Raw genomic sequence first — 17434 nt, 5'->3', positions numbered from 1 at the left:
TCCTGCTTTTGGGGGGGGCGGGACTTGCCTTAACCCAGCTGGAAGGCGTTCGGAACAAAGCTGAGCAGTTGGATTTGATTGCTTAGGAAGGGTTTTGAAGAAACCTTGCCCACAGCTGGCACCTCCTCAGGGTGTTCCAGGAGGTACATAAAGCATGGCTGAGCCCGAGGCTCTGCAGATTCGTACACCAGCAGCGTCTGGGGGTGCTCCTCGGGCTGACACGAGGACCTCTGGCAGAACGCTGCCTTCAGCAGGGCTGCTTTAAACTTCTGCAGCTCGTCTCCTGTAAATAGTTTGTGCCTCTATCACAGCAGTTGTGTTTCAGGAGTACTTTAAGCCTCTGCGGTGAGTCTGAATTGTTGGTAGGTGAAGCAATATTTGGGAAAAGGCTTTAAAATGCCTGTTGCAGTTGTGTAGCTCCCCGATAGGCCTTTTTTGAGTGCTGGGCCTGGAGGGGAGGCAGGCGAGATTCCTTGCAGCAGTGATGTTGTGTTTTTTTTTTGACCCAGGAAGAACTGGGGTAACTTGAGCTCCCCTGAGCAGCCCTCACGCTTCTCACAAGCAGCTGGGCTGTGTTGCAGCCAGCGGCTAGCACCAGGGGCTGTGTTTGAGGAAGCATCCTGTGCACCGCCAGGCAGCGGTTACTCACCGCAGCTCAGCTCCGAGCTGCCTGTGGAGGCTGCGAGCTGCGTGGCCGTGCAGAGCGATGGCTGATCCATGTACGTTGGCTCCCCCAGCTGGGTGTTGTGCTGGAAGGAGGTGCTGGCACAGCAGGCTTCAGCTGCCTGCCTCCCATCTCGCTGAGTTATCTTCCTTACAAGAAAAATCCCGAGCACAGCACGTCAGCATCAAGTGAGGGGTGACTGCTGAGCAGCAGAGTGTGGTGTGCTTTAGGACAGGCTGTCCTGCACTCTGGCAGCAACCCACTCACAGGAGAACTATGAAAAACCTTCACCCTTTTTAGGGAACACTTTAATTGGAGTTTGTAATCACAACCAGAACAAATCAAGGCATCTGCATCGTGTGGCAGGCAGAGAGAGCACACATACATGGTAGTTGCATAAGAACCTGCGTACCTTTAGCCTAAAGACTGCTGCCAGCAGCAAAAGAAGGGCAGTGCTGTTGGGAAGGAGCCCCCAGGGGCCCTGTGAGGAGTGGGGAGGGGAGCTGCTGTCTAGAGGGAAGCTCCAGCCACAGGTAGGGGGCTCCTGGGGTAAGGAGCAGCCCTCAACGCTGAGAGCAGACAGCAACAACTGCAGCGAGCCAGGCCAGTCCCTGAGTTCAGTGATAACCACTCTCTGAGGAGGGGGTGGGCTTTCTTTGGCAGCTTTTCTGTGTTTTTTTTTGGGGGGGCTGAGTGTCCCTGTAGAGCCCAGCTCGCAAAGCAGCAGCAAGGCAGCTGGGCTGCATTTCCCCGCTGAGCCTGGAGAGCTGTAGGACACCACATCTGTCCTTAGTGTCTTCAGGCAGGGGCTGTCAGTGCTGGGAGCAGCACTGGACAGGGGGAGTTAGGTGAGATACCACAGAAAGGGTAAATAGGAGAGGAGCAGCCCTTGGAGAAGCAGTTGAGTGGAGAATGAGGACAGAACAGAGGCACCCCGCTCAGAGGCTGTTGTGTCTGCGTGCCTCCTACAGCGCATCCACCCTGAGCAGCACGGTGCCCGTGGGGTTCACCTCCACGCTGAGCGAGGACACCCAGCTGTGCACACCCCAGTCCCTGCTGCTGGGCAGCACCTGCCGCACGGAGCAGGCGGGGTTGCAGGCCAGCCCGTTACCCAGGAAGGCGAGGGAGAAGGAGAAGTTCTGCGGCCCCCCGATCTCCTGCTGGTACAGCACCGCCACCGCGTAGGCGCTGCCTGACAGCGGCCGCTCCCAGAGCTCGAAGTTTTTGTCCTGCCGAGGAGGGAACAAACCCCGAGGCGTGTGTTAGGGGAGGGAGAACTGACGGGCTTCAGGAAGAAATGGGCTCACCAGGCTCCTGCTGCCAAGCCCTGAGCACTTCTCCGTGCCACACACCCCTGCTGGCTGCTCTTGGAGGTGGCCAGCAGCCTGTGCACCCAAAACAGCTCGGCCGTACCTTGGTGATGCGATATCCCTGCTTGCCCAGCGGATCCTGGTTGATGGCGATCACCTCTTTGTTCTGCAGCAGCCACTTGGCCTCGGGGCTGATGCGCCGCAGGTCGTTGGACATGAAGAGGGGAGCAGCCATGATGGCCCACATCGCCATCTGCGTCACCGCCTGGTCCCAGCTCAGCCCGAAGTTCCCGATCACCAGCTGTGACGGGAAATTAAAAAGGTGCCCGGTGATGCTACCTGCCCAGGAGAAACTGGGCCGCCACACTCAGCACCTGTAAATGACAGGATGCTGAGGGTGGGACAGGTTAGATAGGCCAGGAGCCAGACCAGCCCATTGTGTGGCAATTCTCTCAGCAGGTGCTCGATCCCAGGGCCCCCTCAGAGCCTTTTACCCCAGTATTTCTCCCTCAAATCCTTCCCTCTGCCCGCAGCCGAGGAAAGGAGTTTGTGCTGGTGCTGCCCTACTTGCCATGTCAGGGTCGTTCCAGCCCCCCGGCCCAGCTATCTTCACAATGCTGTCCTGGTGAAGCGCTGTCCACTCCACGATGCTCTTGATGCTGTTCCAAGAGTCGTAGACATCAAAGAAGTTCCTCCAGTGGTTGCAGTACTGTTTGATCTCCGTGTAATTGGGCTGCCAAAACAACGAGTGTCATTAGCCAGAGAGCTTGTCTGCGCAAGGTCAGGAACGTACACAGAGCATCAGCAACATTTTGGGGCAGAACCATATATTTTTGGTGGCAGAACCACCGAGCTCTGTCAGAAAATCCCCTCAGACTTCACCAAAGGTGGGATGGGAGCAGTGGCACTAAGGTGTGACATCCTACTAATTATTGCAGTGTCTCGGGTTTACACCCTTCAGTGACTAACGCGTTTATCTCTGTGGGAGGGATGGCCACATCCTGTCCTGGCAGCTGTGGGTGGAGAGCAAAGCATCAGCCACGGACCCCGGCTGGCAAAAACGTGTTCATAACCACCACGGAGGATTCCTATGAAATAGGCTGCCCTGTTCAGGATCCTGCTGAATGCTCAGCAGAGCAGTGACTGGCCTCAGGTGCGCCTCTGGGAAAAACCCAGAGTTTTTCCTCCACCTTGCAGTCCTGCTCCCTGTCAGAGCAGAGAGCTCCCTGGGAGGCTGCTCTGCACTCTCAGCACTTTCCTGTTCCTCCCACCGCGCGATGCCAGCCCCGAGACACGCTCCTCACCTGCTGCATGGGCCTCAGGTAGAAGGGCCATTCGCAGGAGTACACGATGGGTCTGCCAGTCTTGTTCAGGGCCAGAGACATCCTCCTGTAACCTGAGGGAAGAGAGCGGACACGTTACACAATCCCCTGGGTCATGGAGAACTGAGCCAGTGTCACAGGTTTGGGTTTCAGTTCAACTCTTGCAAAATCAAGGCTGAAGGAGGCAGCCAGCCTCCTGCCTCGCAGGGAAAGGCGAGCTTCAGTGCCTTGCTGCTCTGTGACTGATCACTTTGTCTCCTGGTTTTGGCTGGGATAGAGCCCCGGGGAGAAGCTGCAGTTTTGCTGTGTGGTGTTTTTTTCCTGGGAAATACACATTGGTATCTATCAAGCTGCTGGGCACAGCTGCAGTGGTCAATGTTGCAGGAAAATGTCCTTAGGAAGGACTTGTGCCATATGGGCTGGGCAGGAATGCAAAGCCGCCAGTTTCGTCCTGTCCTTGTCCCCAGACGGCCCTGTTACATCCCTTTTAATCAGCAGAGAGGGGATGAAGAGCCCGCTCTCTCTCCTGGAACCACTTCAGGATCGCACCTGGGTTACACACAGCAGCCAACAACAGCTTCCAGCCTAGCTGCTGCCTGCGGTGCTGAGCTGAGCTCCTGGCCCCAGCAGCCAGCGTACACCCGACCAGCTGGCTGTGACGGGATCGTCACTCGGGCAGGTTCCTGCTGCCAGACCCAGCCAGGACCGTAGGGCTCCTGCTGCCAACGCTGTGGTGCTGACTGTGCCAGCAGGGAGAGCCCCGTCAACAGAAAACCATCTTCCAAGCCCCAGGAGGTTTTTCACGCCAGGACTCTCTTCAATTTTTGCTGTTAAAAGCCCTGATAACTGCCTTTCTGCAGCTGACGCAAGCTGTTCTGGCGTGCAGCTGATCCATTACGGCACGGCCTCGCCGAGGGACTAAGGGCTAAGTGTGTGAAGTGTTTTGAGCTCTCCATTGAAGGCATTCCAGAAGGGCAAAGCCTCTGTGGTGCTAAGAGCTGATGCAGCACTCTGCACAGAGCCCCCAGAGCACGCAGCCCCTGGTGTGAGGCAGCTGCTGCCTCAAGCCCTGCCTGCGAGCAAAGCTCCAGGAGGGGGGAGGCTGAGCAGCCAAAAATCACTTGGGCCAGCAAAACTCACGGCCTTGGAGAGAGCAACCTTGAGCTCGGGCACACAGCCTCCTACCTGCTTCTGTAAGCAAATCCCTCAAACGAGCAAGCTTGGGGAGAAAAGCAGATCCCCAGAGGCTCAGGACTGCCGCTGAGCACCTTGCCCATGCACCCACCTTCTGCCAGCAGCTCCAGCGAGCCGGAGTTGCAGCCGTCGAACTTGAGCAGGTCCACGCCCCACGAGGCGAAGGTCTGGGCGTCCAGCTCGTAGTGCCCGTAGCTGCCGGGGAAGCCGGCGCACGTCTGGTTCCCGACGTCGCTGTAGATCCCCAGCTTCAGCCCCCGCGCGTGCACCTGGGCTCGGGAGCAGACAGAGGCCAGGGCTTGGGGTGCCGGCCCCGAGGCCGCTTCCCCCCCGGCCTCCCGGTCCCGTCGCGCTCCCGGCGCTCACTCACGTAGTCCGCCAGCCGCTGGATGCCCCCGGGGAAGCGGCGGGGGTCTGCCCGCAGCCTGCCGCGCTCATCCCGCGTGGGGGCCGCCCAGCAGTCGTCGATGCACAGGTACTGGTAGCCTGCATCCCGCCAGCCCTCCGCGGCCATCATGTCGGCCATCTCGGTGAACAGCTGCTCGCTGCGGGCAGGAGCATGGTGGGGCTTGGGACTGGGACACCGGGACAGCACCCCCGGGACACCGGGCACCCCCGGGACTAAGACACCGGGACACCAGCACCCCGGGCACCCCGGGACCGGGACACCGGGCACCTCTGGCACCCCGGAACCCCCGGGACACCGAGACCCCATCACACCGGGACCCCCGGGACCGGGACCCTGGGACACCGGGCACCCCCGGGACCCCCAGGACACCGGCATAGTCACACCGGACCCCCTGGACTGGAACCCCTGGACCCCAGCACCCTCGGGACCGGGACCCCGGGCCCCCAGCACCCCGGGCACCCCCTGGACCCCGGTCCCGGGACCCCGTCACCCCCGCTCCCCCTCCCACCACCCCCCGTGTCCGTACCTGACGCAGCGGCGGGGCTGCGCGCTGCAGTCGGTGGCGCAGAGGAAGCGCTCCCAGTGCAGCCAGCCCATGGGCGGCGTCCTGGCCACGCCGTTGTCCAGCGCCGCCGCCGCCGCCGCCAGCAGCAGGGCCCGGAGCAGCCCCGGCACGGCCGCCGCCATGATGGAGCCGCGCGGTCACGTGACGCGGGGGAGGGGGTCACGTGGGACGAAGGCCGGCGATGTCCGCCCCCCCCCCCAGTTCCCCCCCCCCCCCCCTCCCGCCAGGGGGCGCCGCTGCCCCGTGTGGGGCCTCGCGGCCATGGCGGGGCCGGGCAGTGCCAGGCGCGGGGCCTGAGGCGAGCTGAGCGCTCGGATCCTCGCCTTGTTGTAAAAACAGTCCCAAAGTCACACAGTCACACAAATGCAGGGGCTGGGAGGGACCCCCAGGCACCACCACGTCCCGCAGCCCGCCATGTTTTAACACCTCCAGAGGCGCCCCCACAGCCTCCCCGCACAGCAGTCCCGCCGCCCTCACGGTCCTGTTTCTGTCCCGTTTGCTGCGGAGCTTCCTGGGCTCCATTCTGTGCCCATCGCCCCTTGTCCTGTCCCCGCTGACGGAGCTTGGCCACATCCCGCTGTGCCCCACACAACCGCCCCCCGCTCCAGACCCGGTGCCTCGACCATGCCCCGCAGGTGTGGTCAGCCTGTCCCAAAAGCCGTCTGTCTGTCCCCGCCAGCCCCCATGCCTGACACCCGTCCCCATCCCGCAGCCCACAGCTCCCTGTTGTGGTCACACACCCCTGGTCCCCTGTGTGACCGCTCCTCGCTGTCCTGGGACCATCCCCGCAGCGAGGTGGGTGGCTGGGTGGGTGCTGTGGGTCCAGCAGGGTTCCCCAGCCCCTTTTTGGGGTGAGGATCAACAAAAGAGCAGAGCCAAGCACCACGCGGTGCTGCCGGGCCTCCTGCAGGGTGCTGGGCCCTGGGGGCTGGCGGGGAGCAGGGCAGGAGGAGGCAGCACCCATGGGTGCAGAGGGGCAGGAGGAGGCAGGTCGCACGAGGCTGCGGGGCCGTAAGCGCTGCGCTGGCAGGCAGGCAGGGAGCTGCCGGCACCCATTGTGCTGATTTTAATATCTGGGAGTCACGTTAACCTGGTGTAACTCCATTAACTTCAATTTACACCGGCAATTAACTCAGCCACGGCTGCTGGTCCTGTGCCCACGGCTGCCTCCTGCGGCAGCCAGGACGTGTCCCGAACGTGCAGCACCGTGCAGGGAAGGGAAAAACGGCCCCAGAGGAGGTCTGTGGGCTTTCTGCGGGATGGAGCCTCCTGGGCTGGCTGCTGCCCACGCTGCACCCCCAGCCTGGACACTGCTGCTGCCCCCAGGCCCAGGGACACACCAGAGCAGCAGTGCGGGTGTCCCGGTGGCTCCTGGCTCAAGCTGGGAGCACTGGGCAGGGGCTGAGGGCTGCTGCTGGCCCCAAAAAGGCTCCTGGGGTGCCCGTGGGGCCGTGGGGTGGCAGTGCTCCCCTAAATGTTCACCACCATGGTGCCAAAAGCGAGGGTCCCCTCTGCTTGGCTGCAACCAGAGTCGATGCAGTTTATCTTGCGGTGTCAGATTTTTACTCTTTCCATTTTTCTGGGAAGCACCAGTTCTTGGAATCAGGGTGCTTTAGGGCTGACCCCAGCTTTTCTACCCAAACAGAGCCCATGTGCCCTGACCTGCTGCTCGGTAAAGGAGAGCAGCGAGGCCAGGCAGGGAGGAACACGGGAGCATCGCAGGTTTGGTTTCTCCTAGCAGAACAACCCGGGCTCCCAGCCCGTCTGCCTGCGCCTTGCCTGCTCCCCTCCCCACTGCAGAAACCCTCTCTGGGGGCCGTTGGGGCGATGGGGCTGCGAGGTACGGGGTGCCCAACAGAGCCGATCTGTGCAACTTGGCCGGGAGCACAGAGGGAGATTGATGCTTGCTTGCGAGCTCGGCCGTCAGCTGCGAGCTCTGCCTGCCCCCACGCCAGCTGGGGACAGAAGCGCTGGCCCGGGGTGGCACCGCGGGGCTGGCGTAAGCCCCCGGCACAGCTGGCAGCGCTCTGAGGCTGGCACCGGCCCAGGACACGCAGGGAGGCTGGGACACTCGATGTATTGGGGTGTCCGAGCTCCACCGTGGAGCTGGAGACCCCCCCGCCCCCGTATCTGTCCCCACACACACACCTGGGGTCCCGTCCCGCAGGCAGACCCCCAGCAGACAAATCACCCATGGGGGTAACAAGGTCTGGGCAGAATTGCAGGGCTGGAGCATCCTCGTCCCTGCATCCCTCCCGCGGCCGGGAGCTGGAGCCGGATCAGGCCACGGGGGTCTGGGCGGAGAGAAACCCCCAGCACACCGCTGAAAATCCCAGGAAGGGTTTATTTGTGCAGGAAGACCGAGCCTGTTTAAAAACCCACGGGTTCTGGAGCTCGGGTTGGCCACCAGGCACCTGCGGGTGCTGCCCACGTGCTGGCATCACCTCCCGATGGGCTCCCCCCAAAAAACAAGTCTCTGAAGGCTGCCTGAGGTGGGGCAGCAGCAGGGGGGGCACCCAGCAGTGGCGATGGGCTGGAGCCATCCCAGCCCGTCCTGGTGGGCTCTGCCCTGCCTGTGCCCTGCTCCTGGCGCTGCGGGGGGATGGATGCCGGGGGGCTGCAGCAAACCACCCCACAGAGGACACGAGCCCCGCCTGGGTTTGCTGTGAGCAGGGGGAAAGGAGAGCAGCAACACATTTCTCACGGCGGGACCTACAGAAACGTTGCCTACTGCTTTTATTTCCAGCTAAGCACGGAGGACACCCGGGTTCGGAGGGCTGGAAGCCTTGCTGGATTTGGAAGTCGAGGGTTTGGGTGCTCTCCAGTGGAGGAGCAGCCGGGGTGAACCACACCTGGGGGGTGGACTGGGGCTGGGGGAGAGCAACTGGGGGCCGGGGTCAGCAAGGCTGGGGCGATTTCACCTCCTGCTCTCTGCAGCTGGCACCGTGGTGACGTGCCACCGCCTCCTCCTGAGCAGCACGGCCGTGTCCTGTGGTGGCAGCCACTGCAGAGATGCCACCATGGCTCTACTCCTCCAAAGGGGGTCAGCCGAGCTGCCCCCACACTTCCGACCCCAAAAAACCCCCCTCAGCATCCTGCCCGGGGTGCTGAGCAGCTCCTGCCATGGGCTGTGTGTGCCACCCGCCTTCCTTCTCCATCCATGGGGGCCCTGGCAGGGCGGGTGGCAGTCGGGGACGGGGAAGGACGTCACAGACATCGCTCCTGGGACACGTGCCCTAGAATAGGGACAGCGCTGGGCTCTGCAGCAGGACAGCTGCCTGGCCCCGACCCTTCACTGTGGGGCTGGGAGGGGGCCAGAAGGGCCCTGGCCATGGCCAGGATGGGCTGGGGGCTGGGGGCTGGGGGCTACCCCCAGCTGGTCCCCTCCCTCAGCACCCAGAGGGACCCGGGGGCTGCCGCGTGTCCTCGCTCCGAGCCCCGGCCTGGCTGTGACAGACACAAACGTGGCTCTGGCTCCAGGCACGCAGCGGGGCCTGGCCCTGAGGCAGTCCCTCATTTTCGGGCCTCAGGGCACCGGGTGGATGTCCTCCGAGCGCAGCACTTTGTAGACGACCCAGTAGAAGATATTGAAGACCAGGAAGGTGAAGGGGAAGACGGCTCGGGAGATGGTGTCGATTCGCTTGGCGCGGTCGACGTAGCGCCGGCGGAGGGTGTCCCCTTCCCGCAGCAGCGCGCTGCCCGGGGGGGGGCTGTAGATGCCGGGACCCTCCCCGGGACCCTCCTTCGCCTGCAGGCAGTGGCCCAGCCCGTAGCCTCGCAAGTAGAAGCGGCTCTCGCGGACGAGCTCTTCCTCCTGGCGGGGGAAAGCGCCGTCAGCCAGGCAGCAAACGCAGCGGGTGTGAGCAGGGGATGGATGCCCCGTGTGTGTGTGCCAGCCCCGTGTGTGCCAGCCCCGCTGCACGCCCCTGTGGTTGCCTTGAGCGTGCAGACAGAAGCACGGGGCTGGCAGGGGTACCCAGGGGTGTGGGGGATCACGGAGCACCCACGGAGCCTTCCAGGTGCACCCACCAGCCCTGGCAGCCCAGCACGGGGACCCCCAGAGCCCACCCGGGTGCCTGGGCAGCCCGGCTCTCGGCACAAAGGTACTGGGGTGAACTGGGGGAGGTGGAGTCCCAGCCAGCAGCACCCGCACTCCTCCCCGACAGCCGTGCTTCATTAGTGAGCTGCTTCATTAGCAAGCCACGCCAGCCTGCTCGTTCACCCTTTGTGGGGCTTTGCGTGTGGCTCTCCACAGAGCCCCATCCTCGCTCCGTGCCCGCACAACGTGGGTGCCACCTCCGAGCAGCGCTGCCCTCCGAAGGGCAGCACCCGGCCTGCGTGGGCACCCGGCCGGCCAGGGGGGCTCTCATGCGGAGAGCCAGCGGCCACGGATCTTTATTTATCTCTGCAATCTGCCGGCTAAGCAAGATTTCCCGGTGGGAAGAGCAGCAGAGGCTTAAATCGCTGAGACGAGTCCTCGTGTGCAGCTGAGGTGTGTGCGCTCCCCTGATGGATGGAGCCGCCTGCCCCGTGCCCCTGGGGGGCCGCAGCCATTCCCCGACCCCAACGGGACCAGCACGGGGGCTTCACCCCTGCTGCGTCTGCAGGGGTGTGGGGCTGGCCGTGGGGAGGCTCAGAGGGGGCTGGGGCAGCTCCAGACTGGATGTCCTTGTCCCCAAGTGTCCTACCACAAGCCCGGGAGCCTGCCCTGTGGCCCTGCCCCTGCCTGGTCTCCTCCCCACGTCTCCGGCTGCCAAGTGCCCGTGTGGCCCGAGCACACACACACAGAGGGGTCACTGCAGGGAGGAAACGCCCCGAATCTGCCTGCACTGGGTGCCCTGCCCTGGGGGCTGGCAGGGAGCCGAGGAGCAGCCCAGGACCGGCTCCCTCCATCACCCAGCCTGGTTCACATCACTGCATTTCACAGAAATTTTACAGAAGGGGAAACTGAGGCACGGAGCTGGGTGTCCCCAGGGAGCCGGCAAAATCTGCCACGTCCCCTCCCTCTCAGCTCTGCTTTCAGCCCCGGGACGGGTGTCTCCATCCCACGGCCACGTGCCCTGCGTGGATCACGGCCCTGCTCCTTCCTCGCACCCCCGCCGGCAGGCAGAGCTCCCCGGGGGGCTCCTTTTGGGGCAGTGAGGGGGCGGTGGGGTTGCGCTGCGCTGCCCGGGGGGGGCTGCCCGAGGGTTGTGCTTTACCCTGGAGCTGGAGAGCTGCGAGAGCGTCGCGTAGGTGTGCTCGCCGCTGTGCTGGCTGCTCAGCTGCTGCAGGGACTCGAGGCTGGCCGTCCCGCTGCTCAGGCCCTTTTGGTGCGCACCAAACAGAAATAAGGACAGCGGGTGACCCATGGCCCTGCCCCGGCCACGGGGACGCGAGGGGCAGAGGAAGCCCCCGGAGCGGGAGGGCTCGTGCCTAGCGGTGCCACCAAGGGCGTGCCAGGAGGGTGCCGCCTGCCTTCCCTGAGCGGGGCACAGGGCGGGTGCCCGAACCCACACAGCCTGGCCCCGGGTGCCCTGTCCCCGGGCAGCACAGCCCCGGTGCCACCGGGTCCTGCTGCTGCTTCCCTGCCCTGCCTCTGCTGCCTGCCCCCGGGGGAGCTCGGCGTGCCTCTGCCCCACGGGGCAGGGAAATGCTCGGGGGTCTGCGGGCGGGCAGAGGGGCTCCATGCCCACGGGGCGGCGAGGTGCCGGAGGGGACGGCCCCACAGGCACGGGGACAGCAGCCCCGGGGATGTGGTGGCAGCGGCGGGGAGGTGCTCACCATCCTCTGGCGCCGCTGGCGCCGCCGCAGGCGCATGAACTCCTTGTGCTGCCGGGACACGAAGTTGACGGCGGCGTACTCCAGCAGGGCGGCGAAGACAAAGAGCAGGCAGACGGCCATCCAGATGTCGATGGCCTTCACGTAGGAGACCTGCGAGGGGACGGGGGGTCAGAAATGGGGGTGTCCCCATGGCCTGGCCACTGCTCCTGCCTCCCCCGTGCCCTCCTCGCTGGGTAACGCCATGCCCAGCTTTCGGAGGCCGTCCCCTGCAGCTGCATGCCCAGAAATTCGGGGGAACGTGGCTGGGGGTTTTGGCTTGCAGCCGGCGAGGCTTTGGGGACCCCTCCCCAGGACACGGCTGTCCCCACCCTGGGGCTGTGGGGCCGCCAGCGTGTCCCCAGCGCTCACCTTGGGCAGGGAGGCGCGGGAGCCGGCGCTCTGCGTGGTCATGGTGAGCACGGTGGTGATGCCCAGGCCCACCCGCGCCGGCGCCGCGTCCATGTTGATCCAGAAGGAGACCCAGGAGAGGATGACGATGAGCAGGCTGGGGATGTACATCTGGATCAGGTAGTAGCCCATCTGCCTCTCCAGGTGGAACTTCACCTCGATGCAGGTGAACTTGCCTGTGGGGGAACAGACGGCCCCGATGGGCGAGGGGGGCCCCGTGCCGTGCCGGGGGGTGGCAGGGGGGTCCCCGGGGCGCTGACCTGTGTTGTAGTACTTGGTGCAGTAGCCCAGGTCCTTCTCGTCCCTGAGGATGAACTGCGGCAGCGTCAAGCCCTCCGCCACCTGCACGGCCTCCTGCTCCTCCAGCCACTCGAAGATCAGGTCGTTCATGGTGTAGCCAACTGGGGAGGCGATGGAGGGAGCCGTGGGGCAGGGGGACGTGCACCCATCCACCCCCGCCCCAAATGGCCCCTCCTGCACCCTCACCTCCCCCAGAAGTAGGGAGATGGGGTGGGATGGGATGGGATGGGATGGGATGGGATGGGATGGGATGGGATGGGATGGGATGGGATGGGATGGGATGGGATGGGATGGGATGGGGTGAATCACGCTTTGAACCAGGTGCTCACAGCTCTCCAGCTGCATCGTGCACGTCTGGATGTCCATGGGGAAGTTCTTGAGGTCCATGGGGCAGGACAGGATCAGCGTCAGCCTGGAGGGGGCAGACCAAAGGAGGGGCTCGCTGAAAGCTGCCTGACGGGGGGCAAGAGGAAAGCTTCTCCTCTCTCCCTTGAGCCCTGCACCAAAGGAGAGGGGCTGAGCCCGCGGCACCTGATGCTGTAGAGCACGTTGCCGTTCTTGAAGATGCGCAGCAGCTTGTTGTCGGTGGTGACCTCGTGGAAATTGGCCCCTTTCTCGTTGGCGAAGAACAGGTCGGGCTTCCAGATGGAGTCGAGCATGGAGGGGTCGAGGTCGAGGGAGTCGTCGGGGTACTCGCGGTAGGCCAGGCGGGGGTCGTTCCACTGCTGCCGCAGGAAGACGTTCACCCGGTAGTCCTGGGGCAGAGGCACGGCGTCAGCAGGGCACGAGGAGGAGGAGGAGGAGGAGGAGGAGGAGGAGGAGGAGGAGGAAGGAGGGGAGGAGGAGGAGCGGCGAGGCATCGCCTGCAGCACTCCCTGTGAGCACCGGGCCCCGTGCGCTCCCCGGGAGAGCACCCCGGGGAGAGGAGCCCCCGGCGAGCCCCTCACCATGGTGGTCTCGGTGACGGAGCCGAAGCTGTTGATGAAGATGTTGCACGTCACGTTGACGGGCGGGCCTGGAAAACAAGCAGGCGGCGAGCAACCTCCCGCGGCTGGCACGGAGAGCCCAGCACCACGGGGACGCGGGCAGGGACCCCACACCCTGTGGGGACCCCCACAGCCCACCGGGGACAGCCCCCGGGGTCCGTGCCCGTCCCCTGGGGCTGGGCGGCTGCATGGGAGTGGCCATCGGGTCTGGAAGCCCCCCACCCTGCCCTTACCTTTGAAGTTGGGTCGAATCCGGGCATCATACCCCGATGTTCGCCCCATGAGCTTGTCCAGGAAATCAGAGGGTGACATGGGCTGGGGCGAGCTGCGGGAGGCAGCTTTGATCTCCTCCCTCCCCGAAACCAGCCTGCGGGGCGGAGGAGGCCGCTCAGACGTTTCTCACCCATGTCCTGGGGTGCCCCAAAGAGGCAGGAGCCCCCGGGAAGGCTGTTTGGGGCCGGGTGCCCACGGTGGGGATGGGGCACGGCGGCGATGGCCCCGTGCCGTGGGCTCTGGGCGCTGGGAAGAGCCTCTGGGATCCCTTCGGATCGAGCTGGGGCCAGGAGGAGCAGCACGAGGAGCTGCCAGGAGCTCTCCCACGCATCTCCCGGGGATGATGGAGGCTTATTGAAGCTGACCTTGGAGGGGATATTTTGGCGGACGCCTCGCCGCCTGCCAGCTTCCCTCCTTCCATCAGTCTCCACCGATCATTTCAAGGAACAATGCGAGAGACAAGCCGCTCACCACATGGCCGGGCATGCGGCTGTGCTGGGGAGGAATGAGCTGGAGACCTCCGGACACAAAGGGAGCTTTCAGAGAGCTGCTGGTGTGTCCTGCTCCTGCTCGGGGCTACGCACCCCTTACCACAAGCACGGCACCGTGCTGGGGGCCGGGAACCTCTGGGATCATGGGCAGGGTAAACCCACACCGTGCTCCTACCTCTGCTCGGGGGAGCAGGGGGCATCCCGAGGGGCTTGTGTGCAGCCTTGCTGGCCAAAAACAGCCACGACAGCAACCCCAAAATGAGCTGGCCGTGCAGGTTTTCCCGTACTTAATTGGGGACGGGCGGTGGGGAGTGCCTGGGTCTGGGCTTGGGCCAGAGCAAAAGGCTGGGAGAAATTGTGCCTGCAGCAGCTCGGAGCCTCTGGGGCAGGGAGAGGAGGAGGGCTGCAGGAGGACAGGTAGCAAGGAGTTAAGCCACATGGCCATGAGCCGTGTCCTCCTCCGCTGGGGAGGAAGATGAGGGCTCTCCCTGGAGCTCCCCTGGGCACCGCGCTGGGATTTTGGGGCACTGCCTCCCCCGGGGACGCTGCTGCTGACCCGGCAGGGCACTGCCAGGCCCCGCAGCTCAGCACCTCCGTGCTGGGGGGGCTGGAGAAGGCTCACAGCCGCCCAGGAACATCCTGATCCCAGCAATTTGTGCCTGTGCAGCGCTGACATGTGGATACAGCCCCCCCTCCCCGCCACAAGCACTGCAGTCCCCCCCGTGCTGCTCTGGCTGTACTGGGACGGGGTCCGTGTGCTGGGATGGGGAGTGGGCTCAGCCCTGGGGGCACCGCAGCCCCCCCAGCCCGTTCCCTGCTCCCCAGGGACACGGGGCCCCTGGCAGCCCCCTGCCCGTCCCACCCTGTCCCGGTGGCACCCGGCTTGGCGGTGAGGGGACAAAAGGATTTGGGGACCTGGGGGGCTGCTCCCGCACCCATGGGCACCCACTGGCCTGGGCCACCTGGGGGCTGAGGCAGGACCACCCCGAGCCTCCCCCCAAATAAAAAACCCCAAAGCGATGCACCAGGGCTGTGCCCGGCTCCAGGGGGACGGGGGCTTGGCTGCTTTCGGGGGGCCCCGCGGGAAGGGTCCGGTGGCGGGGGTGTCCCCAGGGGTGTCCCGGGGGACATCCAGCTCCCGGGCTGGGGACGTGGCTGCGGGTCCCGGCGGGGAAAGCCCGGAGGGGGGGGTCCCGGCGGAGAACCGGGCTCCCGGGGGGGGACACCGGGGAGGGGGGGGGCGCACGGGGCTCACCTGAGCGGGCCGCGCCGGGGCAGGAGGCAGCCGAGGAGGAGGAGGAGGAGGAGGAGGAAGGCGAGACCGCCGGCCCGGAGCGCTCCCATCCCGCAGCCCGCAGCAGCCCCTCCGCCCCGGGCGCACGGGCATGACCCGGCCGGCGGCGGCGGCGGCGGCGGCTCCCCCGCTCCCGATCCCGCAGCACCGGGGTCGCCGCCGCCTCCTCCTCCTCCTCCTCTTCCTCCTCCTCCTCCTCCTCTTTTCCCCGGCCGGCCCCGCTCCTCATAGTCCGGGGCGAGCGGGGTGGGCGCCGGCCGGCTGCGGCCACCGGGAGCCGGGCGGAGCTTCCCCGGTGCGGCGGGGGAGGAGGCGGGCACGGCGGTGGGGAGCCGCCCGCCCCCCCCCCGGCCCCCCTCCAGCGTTTTTTGCGGGGCTCCGAGCCCGAAGCCCACCCCCGCGCCCCCTCTCCGCCCGTCCCGGAGCTCGGGGAAGCGCCGCCGGGCACCGGCACCGGCACCCGACGGGGCGGTCCTGGGGGAAAGGAGGGTGGGGGGAGTCCTCCCCTGGGACCCCCGGGGCTGGGGGGAGAGGAGCCGGGCCCCCGGGGTGCGGGGTCGGGAGCTGGGGGTCGTGGTGGGGTGTCCCGGGGACCAGCAGCGGGATGGGACCGAGGGATGGGATGGGGATGGGGGGGTCCGGCTGAGCGTCCTGCCCCCTGCCCCGATGTGGGGAGCCTTTTTAGGGGCTGGTCCAGCTCTCCCCTGCCCCACAAAGGCTGGGACCCCCGAGGGGCTCAGCACCCTTCACTGGGTGCCCAGTGCCTGCTTTTTCCAGAGGCCCAGCACATGGGAGCCCCATCCCTCGGTGAGCTTTGGGAGGCGATGCGGGCAGGGGGGTGTGCGTGGCTGGGGGCCTGCGGTGCCTGCGGGATGAGGGAAACTGAGGCAGGGGCTGGGGAGCTGCTGGCCCACCCGGCTGGCATCGCCCGGGGCTCGCTGCGGAGCCGCAGAGCCTTGCCCCTGGGCCCAGGCAGCCTGTGATTAACGTGCGGGGAAGCAAATGGGATTTCAGAAGGGAAAAGCGCAGAATAAATGATTCCCGGCGGACACGCCGCTCAGGTTTCCCTTCGCCCCACCGCGCCTGGCTCGTCTCATTTATTCGTATTAATTACACCGTGGGAATGGCCAGGAGCTGCCGTACGAAGCCCTCGCTGCGGGGACCCGTGCAGGACAGCCAGCCACGTCCCCAAGGAGAGGTGTGGGGTCCCCCCAGGGCGAGAGGGGGGCCCTGCATTTTGGCATCGCCTTGCTGGGCTCTGCGTTGCCTTCTCAGGAAGCTGGCGCAGGCTCTCGGGAGCTCCCCGCCGAGCGAGGAAACGTGGCTGAGGCAGCAGGGGCTGGGGGGGGGATGCTCCAGTAAAGGGGGGGATGAGGGCAGGGGGGCACGGCAGCCCTCCTGCCCGCAGCTGGGCGCAGTCTCCTCCGATTACCGTTGCCATTAACGTGTGCGGGGCCGCGGTGCTGGGAGCCACAATCAGGATCCGGAGCCCGGGGGGCCGAGCAAGAGCTCGCCGCACGCCAGCTCCTGTTCCAGAGGCTGTCCTGGCTAACCCGAGCTGACACCGGCTGCGGGGGGGCAGCCAAACCTCTCACCCCACGGGGAAACTGAGGCACCCGCGCAGCGTGCCCGCGTCCCTTATTCCCCAGAGCAGCCCACGAGGTGGTTTTGCTGCCAGCAGTGAGGATGCTGCGCACATCCAGCCCCGGAGGCAGGGTGCAGGGACCTCAGCAGCCTGGTGCAGAGCGGGGGCTGGCAGCAGGGTGCTCCCCGGGGATGCCCCGTCCCTGCCCCGTCCCCGTCACGCTGCGGTGGCTGCCGGGGACGGTGTCAGGCTCTGCTGATGGCACAGACGCAGGCAGCAGGGGTTGGGGCTGCTAGGAAAGGAGGAAAACATGTTTTTTTTTTTTTTTAATTAATTTATTTATTTTTGATTCCTTCTCCTCCCCCGTCTCTGAGCCCACGTCAAACTGTTCCCCCGGGGCCCAACTCCTGCCCGCAGCAAATGCGCCTGGGTCCAGAGCCTCCAGGGGGGCTCTGCCAGCACCCCCCGCCTGCACCCCGACCCCTCGCTGCTGCTCGGCCCCCGGGCTGCCACCTATTTCATGTATTTTTGTGTTTAATCCTGCCTGATAAATGTCGTCCTGGCTTCCCAGCCAGCACCATTTCGAGTGGCTGAGTGATTAAACTCCTTGAAAACATCTTTATTTATTTTTTTCACAGGAAAGGTTGACAGGCGCTTCAGCTCAATCCTGGGACAAACAATCGCCTCTAGGATCAATTTTGTGCCACCAGTGCCATGGGGAGGAGCATGAGGGAGGCAGGTGAAGGAGGTGATTTGCTCTGGGAACACGGCCCCAAATAATCCCCGGGGTGCATGAAATACGAGGGGCAGGAGCTTCGGGGGGACACAACC

The 17434-nt window shown here is 65.3% G+C and overlaps 2 protein-coding genes across 4 annotated transcripts; both read right to left on the bottom strand.

The window, feature by feature from the left end:
- Nucleotides 1-1350: 1350 nt before the first annotated feature.
- GLA (galactosidase alpha) lies at nucleotides 1351-5622 on the bottom strand. The gene is made up of 7 exons (XM_027464924.3): nucleotides 5426-5622; nucleotides 4861-5035; nucleotides 4582-4759; nucleotides 3279-3370; nucleotides 2546-2707; nucleotides 2078-2275; nucleotides 1351-1893 (listed from the first exon to the last, which is right to left on the bottom strand). Exons 1-7 carry the CDS (start codon nucleotides 5584-5586, stop codon nucleotides 1630-1632), a joined length of 1230 nt encoding a protein of 409 aa, XP_027320725.3. The 5' UTR covers nucleotides 5587-5622; the 3' UTR covers nucleotides 1351-1629.
- A 2555-nt stretch (nucleotides 5623-8177) lies between these two features.
- LOC101800655 (glycine receptor subunit alpha-4) lies at nucleotides 8178-15317 on the bottom strand. 3 transcript variants are annotated; one of them, XM_027465335.3, is made up of 10 exons: nucleotides 14980-15317; nucleotides 13194-13327; nucleotides 12922-12989; nucleotides 12506-12729; nucleotides 12304-12386; nucleotides 11935-12075; nucleotides 11636-11850; nucleotides 11228-11377; nucleotides 10666-10770; nucleotides 8178-9278 (listed from the first exon to the last, which is right to left on the bottom strand). In XM_027465335.3, exons 1-10 carry the CDS (start codon nucleotides 15066-15068, stop codon nucleotides 8991-8993), a joined length of 1497 nt encoding a protein of 498 aa, XP_027321136.2. In that variant the 5' UTR covers nucleotides 15069-15317; the 3' UTR covers nucleotides 8178-8990. The 3 variants fall into 3 exon arrangements, with proteins under 3 accessions (XP_027321136.2, XP_071899110.1, XP_027321137.2); XM_072043009.1 differs by lacking the exon at nucleotides 14980-15317 and adding an exon at nucleotides 13430-14428; XM_027465336.3 differs by lacking the exon at nucleotides 10666-10770 and having other exon boundaries at nucleotides 14980-15316.
- Nucleotides 15318-17434: the final 2117 nt, after the last annotated feature.

Source organism: Anas platyrhynchos, chromosome 10 (genome assembly GCF_047663525.1).
Source record: "Anas platyrhynchos isolate ZD024472 breed Pekin duck chromosome 10, IASCAAS_PekinDuck_T2T, whole genome shotgun sequence".
Classification (NCBI taxonomy): domain Eukaryota; kingdom Metazoa; phylum Chordata; class Aves; order Anseriformes; family Anatidae; genus Anas; species Anas platyrhynchos.
Note: the sequence above shows the minus strand (reverse complement) of the source record. Positions and strands in the feature narration are given on the sequence as shown.